Genomic DNA, 14,439 nt, shown 5'->3' with positions numbered 1-14,439 from the left:
CTGTACTCCATCGTAGCGTTCGAATACAATCACACCATAACTTCACCGGTCTCATGTGCGAAGTGAGTGGGAGCTTGCGGGGTCAACGGGAACCAGCCGCCCACCGTCGCAGCTCGTTGATCCTCGCCGAGATTCCTTGGCACAAAAGCCTGCCCGCCAGCGCCTGGCACGACACCTACATTCCCGGGTACGGGACATACTCCCCGACTTGGGGTTTGCCGTCCTCGGCGAATGGATGGCCAATGCTGGCGGCGCAGGCGAGCCATTGTTTCGGGCGCACCCGAAGGTCGATAGGATGGTCCGGCGGTTGCTCGGTTCCATTATAGTTACCCAGGAACGCTTCCGTAGCAGGGGCATCTTCTTCCGCCGCTTGAAAGTCGTGTAGCACTTCGATACCGTCCTTGTACCGCAAGCGTTCCAAGCAGAGAGCCTCGGCACGCCTACGCTTCGAAGCGTTCAGCTGGGTGTTAGCTAAAGCTTGACCGACCACACTCTGGGGAGCCATCGAAAGCAGCGGGTTATCCTCTTCGCACAGACGCAGTGCGTGCGAAATCACACCGGTCACTACGACGATAAGAGGTACTAGCAGGTCCCAGCGAGTCCATTGGTAACAGTAGTCGTACGTTACTAGCAGCATAAGTCCGATGGCGACACCGATAGGTCCTTGTAGAACGAACTCCACTAGGTCGTAGAGGTTAATAGGTACGAACAGCAGCAACGACAGGCACAGTAACGCGACCCAGCAGACGAACTCGCCAACGCCATAGCAACGAAGTAGAGTAGCCCGGCTGGCTCCCCATGAAGCGTTCCAGTAACGCTTCGCGGAGTCCTTGGTGTCCACGAGCACGTTAGGTAGGTACTCGGCGAAGGTGACCTTGCATGCCATCCACCAACTGCGGAGCATCCTCCCATCAGCACCGTATCTCGCATCCTCGTCCTGAAGGACCCAGGTAGGTGCGTTAAAGAAAATGCTCCACGCCGCGAAAGCGTACACCGAGCCGCGTAGTTGGCGGAATTCACGGTCTTGCAGAGTGTGTCGGTAAGAAGAGGCACACTCTCCACAGATTTCGAGGTTCATGGAGAGAACGCGCCAAACCTGCGTCAGGAACACCCACCCGACGCTCCTAATGGGAGTCGTCAACACCCAGACGACGATCACGCTGGTGTATACCGGCCATAGCTCCCACCGCGCGTATTCCAGGACGAGGCTTGCCTGAACCCCCATTCCTTGTGAAGAACTTTCACAAATGAGAAGAAGACACGTCCGACTCCGCCGCGTACTGTTCCTCCAACTTCGTGGTCACTGCCCATCAATCGGTCACAGTCGACCTCTGGGAGAGGGCAGTGGACAGCCAACGGCGAGGTTCTTGAGAAACGCCAGAGAGACGGAGGCGGCAACCAGTCTGCCAATTTTCCGCCTCATTCGGCAATTTGCCTCCACGCGACGCAGACGCCAGCACCCGACGACTCTTTTCCCAGCACTAGCGGCATGGGTGGCTTCGGCGATAAGGATCGCTACAAGAAACTCCGTGAGGTCGTCGAGGAGGAGTCCTCCGACTCGTCTGAAGGAGCGCCTCGACCGCAGGACTCCGCCGCCGATGTCTGTTTCTGGCTGGCGATGCGCGACGTGCTCGCCATCAACGAAGGACGGTGGGGATAGGGATACTGGACGAGATAGCGGCGGCCATCATCCAGGGCAGCGGTAAGGCCAGCGATGCCTTGACTGGTCCCGTTATGATCCTGCCTTCGCCCTCGCGACAGCACGCCCGCGGAAAGCCACCACAGGATCGCCGCTTCGCTAGAGTCTCGCTCCCTGCGCCACAGAACGCTAGACCGGGCTCGAGAAAGAAGAAGACGCAGGACTCTCAAGGCACGTCGTCGCAGGGGCGCAAGGACCGGTCTTCTCCTCCCTTCGACTTACCATTCGAGCTCGCCGACAGGACTCCCCCGCGGGTGCGCCACGATCTCGAGAAGATCTATCAAGAGGCCGTTTTGCTCGGGCTGGAGCCGTTCCAGTTGGCTTTCCCGTGGAGAGGGTCCGTCCTCTGGTACAGTCCCTTCGATTTTCCTTTGGTGCACGTAGCGCATTGGCACTTCTGGAACAGGAACCGCGCCCGCTTCTGGGACTGGCAGCTCAATGCGCCTCTCAAGAACTCCAGCGCGCGCCGTAAGGCTAAGATGTTGGCTCTCGTGGCCCGCGTGCGCTTCCTTAGTGTCTGCATTGAAACGTGGGGCTACTACGGCTTTCTTGAACTGTTCGAGAGGTGCACGAGCCGGCGCCGTTTAATGTGGATGGGCGGGCAACCAGGCCGGTACACTCCTGATGCCAAGTCGTACCGGGGCCCCGTGATCGACAGTTTGACTCGCCTATATCAGCACGACCAAAAAGGTTACGTTCGACGCATCCGGGGCGCTCTGAAGCCTTTCGGGATCGACGAGGGCGGCTTTGCTACTATGACGGAGCTCTTATTCCACACTGGCGCCCTGGATCCGAACAGTGCAAAGGCAGACAGGCAGCTCTCGGATCGCGCCTTGGCTCGGGTGCTTCACGACGTCAAGTCCAAGACCAAGCACGCTTCTCATTGGGTAGGAGATCTCTCAGACGGAGTGTGGCACGCTCTTACTCACTGTCCACGCCTCAAGAAGTTGGAGGTCAAGATAGCCCGCGAACTCCGCGATGAAACGCTCAAGGCACCTAGGATCGCTCCCTTTGATTCCTCTGAAGCCGATCAGGACGGGTACGCATCGTTCGAGCGTACCAACGGAGCCTTCACCGCGTCTTGGGCAGGGGTCGAGGAAGAAGACGCTGAATCGGAGGAAGTAGAGTCCGAGAACGAGGACGACGGACCTGACGGCAAAGACGCACGGGTGGGGCCGGTGGCAAGCGTCCCGTCAAGCGTCAGCACTTGTCACGCTCTCCTCCTCCTAAGTCGAAGAAGTCGGCCAAGCGTTCCACGTCACGCTCTCCTCCTCCTAAGTCGAAGAAGTCGGCCAAGCGTTCCACGTCACGCTCTCGTTCACCACGGCGTTCGTACAAGTGGAAGCGTCGCTCGCGGTCGCGCGAGCGTTCACTTACGCCCGAGCGACCTCCTCTCCCCAAGCGCGCAAGCGGCAAGCGCAAGGCTAGCATCTCGTATTCGGAGCGATCGCGTTCGCCTACTCCAGTAAAGAAGAAGTCCCGACGCACACTGTCGCCCAAGTGTTCTCGCCATCCGTCACAGTCTCGGTCACGATCGGCGTCTCCGGAGAAGAAGAAGTCGAGACGTACGCTTTCTCCTAAGCGCCCGGCGTCGCAGTCCAAGTCGTCGACCAAGCGGGATTCGGCGCAGGCCACTCGACGGCGTTCGGCGTCTCAGTCTCCTCCTTCTAAGGAAAAGGGGGCGGCGGAGACTGCTTCTTCGAAGCGCTCCAAGTCACGGTCGCGTTCGGCCTCGCCCGCCAAGAAGACTCGGCGCACGCATTCGCCCAAGCGTTCGGCATCGCCGGCGGGGTCGTCGTCCAAGAGGGGAACTTCGCGAGTCTCGCGTCGGCGATCAGCTCCGCGTTCGTCATTTGCGAAAGAGACAAAGAAGGTTTCGTCTCCGCAGCGTTCCCCACACCGCTCGCTCTCTCCGCCTCCTGAGGCGAAGAAGCCCGAAGAGTCGCCAGACAAGCAAGCAGCGGAGGCTCCGTCGGCCACCAAGAAGACTTCCGAGAGTCCCGAGGAGCGTGCCGAGTCGCATTCACCTTCGCCTAAGAAGGCTACGGTGTCTCCGGACCGTTCGTCGTCTAAGTCGCCACCGTCGAAGAAGTCAGCGTAGTCACGCTGTACAGCGTTCCTTCTCCATGCCCGCAGTGATCCTGACCGACCCAATAAGAAGCGAGTAGGAGAAGTAGTGTCGTCCCCTCTTCCTTCACCAGTGTCGTGTCATAACTATTTTTTCTTTTTGTTTTTCTTTTAACAAGCCCCTTGTAGAGTTTATCTCGCTTCCGATGACTTGTTGGTCTCTCTTCGTAATGCATGTGGCTTGAAACCGTTTCGTAATATCCAAAAATATGCAAAGTAAAAGTAGGAAGTGTTTCACTGCACACTCCCATCAAGACTGACTTTAGAGTCCACCGTGGCTCGAAAGACCAATCTCACTCCACTACTCTTTAGAAGAGTAGTTCATCTTCATCCACAGCGGCGTTAGCTTCTTCCAGGCGCGCGCTGCGGCGAAGTTCCGGAAGCCCAGCCTCCTTCCTTCTCGTGTCTTCGAACGCTTTAATCAGAGCGGCGTAAGTAGGCAGTAGAGTATTTCTTGGTCTCCATAAAGTTTCGTAAGTCGCCAATAACACTAGGAACTGTTCCTCTCGATTCTTCTTGCGTCTCGCAATGATGTCGATCACTGGGCAAGGTACACCTGTCAAAGCCGTCTCCTCACCACCAATGAGCAGTCTTTCCACGTAACTAGTGGAAGGGAGATCATTTTCGGTCAAAGGACCGTCGTCATCCAAGCTGGGGTTGGACAGTACTCCCTCCGGCACTTCAGACGAAAACGGTCTACTCCAGCGTCCACGGAAACGCTTCAAGCGGTTGACATTGATGGTCACCACTCGGTTCGGATGGGTAGGAATGGCTATACGATAAGCGTTTTCACCCACTGTTCCCACCACACGATAGGGGCCATGCCACGAGAAGGCTAACTTTTTGGTCGTCCGTTCGCCACGCCGAGCCCTGAAATACTGGTACACCCACACCGGGTCGCCTTCTGCGAACTTCACTGACACTTGACTGCCCTACCGTTGTTCGTGCCGACCTTGAGCCTTCAGGAGTTGGCATTCTACCATGCGTCTAGTGTCACGGAAAGACAAGAACAGTTTCCGACGATAGCTAGCGACCTCATTGCTCTTCCACTCGTTGTTCGTATTGAGGAACGCTAGGTCCAGAGGCAATACTGGGTCTCTACCATAGAGACTGAAAAAGGGCGAATCCCTCAACGCCTCATGATAGGAAGTATGGTAAGCAAACAGTACCCGCGGCAAGTACAAATCCCAGTCGGTCTGCGACTCGTTGACGTACATTCGTAACATTCCCAAGAGCGTACCATTGAAACGCCCTACCAGTCCTTGCGTCTGAGGATGATAGGCAGCGCCGAACAGTTTCTTGATTCCAAGAGTCTCGTAGAAGGAGCGAGCCAATCCCGAGATAAAGTTGGAACCTTGGTCACTGAGCAGCCGCTCAGGAACACCATGGCGGGAGATCACTTCTTTCACCATCACTTCCACGAACGTCACCGTATCAAGTCGAGCCACCGGGAACGCCTCCACCCACCTAGTGAAGTAGTCCGCGAAGACCAGAATAAACTTGTTACCTCTAGGAGTAGCCACCAAGAGGCCTACAGCATCGACGACCAACAAGGAGAACGGTCCGGATAACTCTTGCACAGGCATCTTCTGCATGAGACCATTCTTCCACGGTCGATAACCTTTACCACTTCCACAGACAGTACACTCCCAAACGTACTCAGCTACATCCTTCTTCCAACCGTGCCAATAGGCATGCTTACGGACTCGATCCATCGTCTTGGTAACTCCCACGTGTGCCGATAACACATCCTTATGACAGTGGAGAAGAACGGTTGAGATGAATGGTAGCGGGATCACGGGCACTTCGAAGTTGGACGCGGGTCCAGCTCGAGCCTTCAGATGTACTCGACGCATCAAAACACCGTTCTTCACAGTGTAGTTAGAAGCCATCAGTAAGACCTTCGTCCGTAGCTGGGGATTCAAGGCGAGAGCTCCGTCGTTCAGGAACGCGATCATCGCCTAGATCCAAGGCGTTCTCTTCTGTTCCTCTAAGAATCGAGTCTGCTGAAGTCCGAAAACATCGACTGGGGACACCAAGAGCTGTTCCTCGGGCTCGACTTCCTCCTCCGCAGGCGCGATAGGGTCAGCACTCGCAGCGTTATCGGTACCGGACTCCACCACGACGGGGTCTACACCGTGAGTCGAAGACTCCCCGACTTCGACTGAACCCTGCTGAGCGTCGTTCGCATCGTTAAGCAGATCCGACATCGAGATAACACTGATCGTTTGAGAGTGAAGCCGAGATAGACCGTCCACGTGACCCATGGAAGTCCCAGGCTTGTGGAACACCTTGAAACGCAGTTGAGACAGCTCCATCGCCCACCTTGCCAGCTTAGCGTTACTAGTACGGTTGGTCTCATTGAAAACCCAGGTCAACGCCTTGTGATCAGTATACAGGTCGAATTCACACCGGTCCAAATAGCAGCGGAATTTTCGAGTGGCCCAGACAATTCCCCAGCATTCAATCTCCGAGGTGCCGTCCTCCTTGCGAATCCAGTTCTTCTCTGATCCTACTAGCAACTTGGAAGCGTACGCCACCACTCGCTCTCGCCCATCGACAGTCCGCATCAAGCACGCTCCAACTGCTAGCTTCGAGGAGTCCACATACAGCTGGAAGCGTTTCGAGAAGTCAGGATACACTAGGATAGGAGGCTCCACCAGTTTGCGTTTCAGTTGTAGGAATGCTGATTCTCAGACTTCGGTCCAGACGAATTGAGCCCCCTTCATCTTCAAGCGTTCGACCGGAGCCGAAATCGCAGCGTACCCAGCAATGTAGCGTCTGAAGTAGCTCGTCAGGCCCAGGAACGCTCGAACCGTATGCAGATCGTGAGGTCTCTGGACGTTCATCACTGACTTCACCTTTTCAGGGTTGGGCCGGATGCCCGAAGGAGTGACGATGTGTCCCAGGAACGCCACTTGGTCCCGGGCCCACTTGCACTTCTTCATCTTGAGCTTGAATCCAGCTGATCGGAATCGTTCCAGTACTTGCTTTGGCCGTACTAAGTGAGTAGGAAAGTCTTCGCTGAAAACTACACAGTCATCGAGGTACACCAGACATGTTCTCCACTTGAGATCCACCAGAACCGTCTCCATCAGGCGCTCGAAGGCCGGACCAGCATTGCACAGGCCGAAGGGCATCACCAGCCATTCGAACAAACCGTACTTACAAGTAAAAGCTGTTTCTCCACACTATCAGCAGCCATAGGGGCGTTCCAATATCCAGAGGCAATATCCATAGTTGAGAACAGTTTGGCGTTCCCCAAAACGTCCAGGATATCGTCTATAAGGGGCATGGGGTAACAGTCCTTGATGGTGACAGCGTTCAACCTTCGGTAGTCAATACAGAACCGTATCCCTCCATCAGGCTTGCGAATCATCAGAAGTGGGCTGGCCCACGGACTGGTAGACGGTCGTATGAGGTTCTGACTCAAGTATTCTTGGATCTCGGATTCCATGACGTCGCCCTCGGCCTTGGACACTCGGTAAGGAGGTTGTTTAATCGGCGCGTGGTCGCCCGTGTCGATCGAGAATTCCAGCAAATCAGTACGGCCAGGACGCATAGAGGTCCCAACAAACATGTCCTTGAACGGTTGCAAAACTTCGCGGAACAGTTCTCTCTGCTCGTCTCCGAGCTTAGAGCTCTCCAAGTCGACTTCCAACTCTTCCTCGGGGTCACGGTCCGGGTTAGGCGGAGGCGTTTCAGTGTTCCCAGGCCTCGCGTCCGCGGCACCTTCGACAGAATGGATCCAGTCAGCAGGCTCTCTGGGGATAGCGTACTTGGGTGGCTGCGGTAGCGGAGGGATCGACTTTGCCAGACGCTTCATACCGCGCTTGATAGTTGAAGCTCCCAGCGGGAAGGCCGACTCCGGGACTACCGTTAAAGAGGCCAACAGCGTTCCCTTTTTAATAATCACGTCTTCTCCAGTAGGGTTGCACACCTCTACAATCACTCGACCCTTACAGACGGTACACAGTGAGTGAGCGATCTTGACAGTATCATCCAGAGTCGCGAGACCCTCGACGAGAACGGTCGTACCGTCTTCGACCTCACCCTGGACGTCAGCGACCACAAGAGCTTGCGCTCCACGGTAGACACGAACATTAGAAGGGATTCGAGACATGTAGCACTCTTCGACGCGAGGAGAACCGATCAAGAACACCTCTCCAGTGTCCTTCAGCGTCATTGTGGTAGCGTCCAGATCTACCACGGCCCTGAAATCCCGTAGAGCGTTAGTCCCTAGGATAGCATCCACGTGTAGAGTATCGACGACCGCGAACGGAATTCTTCTTTCGACGGATCCTAGCGTCACCGGCAGGTCAATGACACCTCTGATGGAAATAACGGATCCGGACACTCCCTTCAGGCTTCCAACATAGGGCATCCTTGGAGCGTGACTTAGGCCTAGGCGAGCTTATACGCGGCTGTGCACCAGACACGCTACTGCTCCAGAGTCGATTTACAGTTCAGCAGGAGTGTCTTCTATGAAACCCCACGATAACGCTTCTACTCCGCCAACAGATCCAATCACACGCTTGCCGTTCGGGACCACTAAGTCGTCATCTTCGGTCGAGGTGTCCTGTATAGAGATAGGCACTTCTCGGAGTCCGGGATTTCTCTTCGGAGCGGGTCGGTCGGCCACAACGTTCACGTAGCCGTACAAACCATTTTTCGAGTCTCCCGACGAGCAGCGTGACCCAATAGCTTCAGAGCGTCGGCTGAAAAGAGAAGAACAGTCAAAACTAACCCGTTTCGCGAGGGGTTTCTTCACAGGGTCAGGTTCTTTCGGACGACATTTGCGGCAAGGGGACCTCCGCTCTGTGATCTTCACGCGCTGTTTGTCTCCTTCCTTCCGATATAGCTCCATGATTCTCCGCACCAGCAGATTTTCTAGCTCGACTGCAGACGGATCAAGGAAACGCTTGAGAGTGTCCCGAGTCCTGGTCTCAAGGTCCTGCTTCCATATAGGAACGCTTCCCTCTTCCATCAGTCTCTCGGTCCTCAACTTTTCAGTATGGCAACCGGGGCACAGCGATCCTTTCTGAATTTCTTCAATCTTCACGAAATAATAAACAGTCTGCCAGATTAGAGCACGCCACCGTTCAGGCACTATTCCGTCAGCGATGCGAGCATCGTGGTCCTCCGCGGAAGCACTAGAGGAATTACCCGGTTGTCGGTTGAAGTCTAAGGCGATATTGGCCTCGATCACGGTAAGGTCCACGACTTCCGGTTCCTCTGCAGGGGTTGACCCACTCGATTCAGGAAAGTGAACGGTTTCCACCTTAATCGTCTTGAGGGGAAACACTTCGGGATCGGTTCCCCCACCCTCGTCTCGGCCATCCGACGCGGTCGCCACTACTGAACCGACATGATCCGGAGGTTCTTCTTTGAAATTACGGTTGGCACGCTTGGCCGCACCCGTCGAGACCAGCGTCTTGCGATACCACTCTAACCAGTATTCAGGGGTAGACAACCGTCCGGGTGAAGACTCACGAGTCCGCTCCAGTTTCTCCTCAGGAATGCAAGAGTACTGAGCTCGGCTAGAGACAGTTCCCTAGACCGTTCAGCGTTCTCATCTTGTCTTCGTTTCAGCTCGACCTCGTCCAGGGGAAACAGTCTATATTCGAGCTTTTTGTCGTATTCCTCCTTCTCGTCAGCTGCTCCAACGTCCTTTCCTTCTTGTAGGGCATCCAGTTCCGCCTTCGAGAACACTCGCGCGTACGAAGGCGTTATCTCGTGTCCTTCGACAGCGGTTGCGATCTCTTTAGCGTCCATCTCCGGGCTAGTGTTATCATCCAGGCTAGTCTCCGAGTCCGTTCTTTCTAGTTCAACGCCACCGGCTGGAATGCCCTCCTCAGCGACTATAGGCTCTTCCAGTTGGGTTTGAACGAACACTTCTCTCTCTTCTTGACTGTGTCCGCTCCGACCCAGTGACTCCTCGGGTCGTTAATGATGTTAGCGAGCTTACTCACACTCGACTCCACAAATATTCGTAGTTACCCTTCACTATTGGGACTCCTCGTCCCACTGCGTTCTCAGGTTGTAGTTTTATCTCTCGCAGGTAACACGGTTCCTCAGTTATTGTTCTCTCGTTGCGTCGGCCACTCATCTCGTTACTGTTACTGTCTTCTTCTTCTGCACTCTCTTGTACTGCACTCTCTCGTTCCACACTCCACTCTTGGCTTGCTCCGGGGACCATAGACGCACCGTCTCGTACGGGCTCGAGGGCTCCAAAGGTCATTAGGTATTCCTTTCTCCACTTTTCCAGTTACACACTCTCTTTCTTCAGGCGATTCACACTTATCCAACACGGTGGGTTTTACTCCACCCAGCATAGGACGCACTTCATACCTAACGGTCGACTCCTCCAAGGAGTTCGAAGTGTTCCTACTTGTGTCGTTCCATTGACAAGAGGAAGGAGCGACACTCCCTTCCCCTCCCTCTCGCCCCCATCACTGCTGTCGGGGCGCTTGTCCTTGGACTGGTGTAGACGCTTGAGGAGTAGCCGTTCCAAGAGTCTTCAGAGACGCCTTCAAAGGACAGTCCGAAAGCAAGTGACCAGGTTCGTCACACAAGAAGCACTTACGACCGTTCCTCGGCGGGTTGTTCCGATAACTGTTCGTGGGAGGATGTTCACACTCGACGCTGACATGACCCAAATCCTTACAGTTGGTGCAAGTCGCCCTACCTCGGCGACTGCTGAGCCGGTTACATCCAAGAACGTGACACCTACCACACACAATCTGACCGTCTTGAGTGTACAAGTCCGGGCCATGACGAACGCCACGGGACGGGGTAGTAGGAGTGGTCGCGGCCGGCTGAGCCTGAGGTATCGGAACACGCTGAGCAGGAGGAGAGTAAGCAGCAGCCACATTCATGACAGGAGCCGGGTAAGCAGCAGCCAGAGGACGTTCCAGCAACTGTTGCTTCTGTTGCTGTTGCTGCACTAGCAAATTCTGGGTCTGTTGCATCATGTTCATCATCCGTTCCAAAGCAGCGTTCTCGGTGCGAATCGTCGAAGTGTTCTCGATCTCCTCGTCGTTGTCGGAAGGGAGATGCATGTTCTTGAACAGTAACTGAGTTACAGCACCACGGATAGAGTCAATCATACTCCCGTCGAGAGCAGCTCTCCACTGCTTGTTTTGTAGTCCCGATAGGAAGTACTGATAGCGTATTTGCTCGTCGTAACACTGAGCGTCATTACGAGATCATGTCGCCCCACACTTCAGCGGACATTCCTCGCGGACGCTTAGTGTTCTGGAGCTTCTCGATCAGCTGCAACGGGGTCTGGCAGATAAACTGGTTATGGAACCGGGTTCGGAGAGTGTCAAAAGAGCTGATACGAGAGTACGTCCACCAATCCTCACCAGTCTTGACCTTCAGGCACTCGCGGAAAGCACTTAGACGAATGGATTCCTCCAGACCCACAGTAGCACGCTCAAAAGAGTCCCAGAACGTCTTCGCCTTCTCGACCGACGCTCCATCAGAGTAGAACGGCTGAATCATGCGGATAGCGTTCCGGATGTTAGTAGGCATCCCGAAAGGCACCACTGCAGCCGACGGCGCGGGATGACTGTACCCAGAGGCGTAGTTACTGCCATAACTTCCGTTAGGGCCGCTCCATGGAGCTCCTCCAAAGTTCGTCGACGAGTAATCAGGCACAGCGGTCCCATATCCTCCAGACGGACCAACTCCAGCAGCAGAGGGTTAAACAGTTGGACCGAATCCACTTGTCGTCGGGGGAGTGTTTACCGGCCCCGGACATTGGTAAGGCGGAACGGTCGCGAAAGAGACGGCAGGCGCCCCTTGCGCTGGAACTCCTGGAGACACTTGGGACGCTTGAGTTACCACCGGGGGAAATCCCACGCCTACTCCTCTGCTAAGAGCCTGGGCGTTCCAGCTAGCAGCTCCGGGCCCACTCACCCACGAACTTAGGGCGACGGTCACGGGAGTGCTTCTCTGCGTCGCGTCCGACGTGAGGAAGGGATCAGTTCCTAGTCCCACTGTCACCGGACTCTGGATAGTGTACCCTTGATAGGACGGTATCGCCATCCGGACTCTCGCAGGGGAAGGGGTCACTTGCCCGCCGTTCGGGGGTACATTTCCCGTGTTTCCAGTGTTTCAAGGCTGCGAGGGCTGCTGCGAAGCACCAGGGAGGTTCGCCGCCACTTCAGGATGCGCCATAGATTGGAGCCATCTACACGCGTTAAGCCAGCCTTCGGTCGAGTCGGTAGATCCGGGCGGGAACGCCACGAACGTGTCAGGGTTCGAGTCTTGAGGCGCCGCGGGAACGCTCGTCGAAGTGTCTCTCGGGACCGAGCCTTCCTCAGTCCTTCCAGTACCCGCATCCGGGCCACTCTGACCACGTACTCGGGCACCGGCACGTTGTACCATAGCGTGCACGGCCCCAATACCTTCGGTAGTAGTCAAACTCGGTCGGGAGGGATCAGTTAGGATCTCCTGCGGTCCAGCGACCATTCCTTCCTCTCCAGACTCGTCGTAGACGTCTTCGTTAGGGCCTTGCGCGGAAGACATCTCAGCCCCAATGTTTCTGCGTCGAAGTAGTAGTAGTAGACGCTCTTCTGCGAGTCTTCACTCAAACGAGACCTTCTCCAGCAAGCAGACTACCCTGCTTCTCCATTAAGTGTCGTACACCACCTCTAGGGTCGGGTAGTCCGTGGCTGTTCAGGGAGTACTGTCTCGAGTACTGGCAGGAACGGTAGCACAGGATAACTTAATATATCAAAAAGCTTCTTGTTTCTTTCTCTCACTCAGCTTAGGCAAGAGGTAGTAAATGTAAGACTGAGACTAACGAGGGCCTACCGCCAACTCGCATTCCTATACACGACACCGCTTCAGTTTATCTTGATCAAAAGAGTCCTTCCCCATGCCATCCGTCCTCGTGCGGTGACAGGAAGGTCCGAGACGCGGTCCACCTTGCGCATCCGGCCTTGTCCCCAGCCACGTAGGACGATAGGAGGGAACTCACACACCGTTCCTGTACTCCATCGTAGCGTTCGAATACAATCACACCATAACTTCACCGGTCTCATGTGCGAAGTGAGTGGGAGCTTGCGGGGTCAACGGGAACCAGCCGCCCACCGTCGCAGCTCGTTGATCCTCGCCGAGATTCCTTGGCACAAAAGCCTGCCCGCCAGCGCCTGGCACGACACCTACATTCCCGGGTACGGGACAGCTGATGCAGGACTTTGCCATAATGATGTCGCTGCTACTGATGATGATGCAACGCTGTGCCAAATTGCTGACTATTTAACGTGATCTCCTGGTATCACATATTAATACATGTGCGCCGCACGATAGATTAGATATCGTAACTGGCTATATTGCACAGCACGTCGTTGCGCCACCACTAATTCCCTAAGACCGATGTACATGTACCGATTTAGTCCACAATGGTACCCAAGGTCGGACGAGTAGCACTGACATCTCTTTGTAGTGCATCAAGTAAGTTGACGTTTTAATGGCAGACGCGTGGAGGGTAATGAAGCAAAGTGAATTATTTGGATAAACTTGTGACAGTGGAAAATATAAACTGTCCGGAGGCGCTGAATATGCAGTCAAATCATATGATTAGAGTTGAGGAATACTTAAGTACAAAATTTATGTATACTTAAATAGCTTTAAATATCAGGTGCTGGTATAGCGATGGTACTGAGCGATACTTAAGTACAAAGTTTATATAAGTAATAAGCTCTTAAATACCAGGTGCTGGTATACTACAGTACAAGTGAGAGGCCTTATTCTAGCAGACCATGCAACTCTATCTAACTCGCGGGATACACTGTACGCTTTGTTTGCGCCTAGTGTATTGCCAAATACTTGCCACCATAACGAGAACATACCGGGTCACTTTCCAATTTCTCCTTCAACGCACATTAGCGCTATTTGTGACCTCATATGCAGCTGCGCAGTATCCTGCTGGCTGTTGTAGCCTCCGTTCTTGCCACCCAGTGTGGTGCTTTTACTGCCGAAGCTGTTGGCCTTGCCATGCTCTCCAAGAGCAGTCCAACCGACCACAAGGCAACGAGTGTTACTAATCAGCGTGCCCAGCGGCGTTTAAGAAAAAGCGACACCGTTGGTACCGAGGATGAAATCAAGACTCACAAGACGAGGCGAGAGCTTTGTCATTACCGCAGTGGCTAGCCAATATTGTCGAGAGCCTTGACGATGTTGAGAAAGCACTCACCAAGTTGACCAAGGGACAATCGAATGTGGAGAAAGTAAAACGCTACGACATCCTTGTGGATAATATCGCGGCCTCGTTTGTTAAGCTGGAGGACATAGGGTATACGCCAGCTAAGCTACAAAATGCCATAAAGAACGGAGAAATGGTAGTTGAGAAACCTCATTGGTTTCTTCAGGCTTTTGAGACGTATTGGAAGACATCTCCGCGGCTGAATACAAATGCATAGATGTCTAAAAAGCTTGGGCAAGGAGCGAACGGGTTGCGGTGATCACGATGAAGAAAAGAGAGATAGATATTACCCAACTTGGGTGTGTTGATATCTTCTTAGCCGGTAAATGATGTTACTTTTGGCGAAAAGCAACAATTTTAGCGGCGTTTTATTTTGCTCCTCCCCGGTTATTGAATT

General features: G+C 54.4%; 1 protein-coding gene across 1 annotated transcript; it reads left to right on the top strand.

Annotated features, from left to right (window-relative positions):
* Positions 1 to 13,744: 13,744 nt before the first annotated feature.
* PITG_12816 (secreted RxLR effector peptide protein, putative) lies at positions 13,745 to 13,990 on the top strand (the record flags this gene model as incomplete). Its single annotated transcript, XM_002900149.1, has 1 exon — positions 13,745 to 13,990. The coding sequence occupies one exon, from the start codon at positions 13,745 to 13,747 to the stop codon at positions 13,988 to 13,990; it is 246 nt and encodes an 81-aa protein (XP_002900195.1).
* Positions 13,991 to 14,439: the final 449 nt, after the last annotated feature.

Source organism: Phytophthora infestans, genomic scaffold (genome assembly GCF_000142945.1).
Source record: "Phytophthora infestans T30-4 supercont1.27 genomic scaffold, whole genome shotgun sequence".
Classification (NCBI taxonomy): Eukaryota; Oomycota; class Peronosporomycetes; order Peronosporales; family Peronosporaceae; genus Phytophthora; species Phytophthora infestans.
Note: the sequence above shows the minus strand (reverse complement) of the source record. Positions and strands in the feature narration are given on the sequence as shown.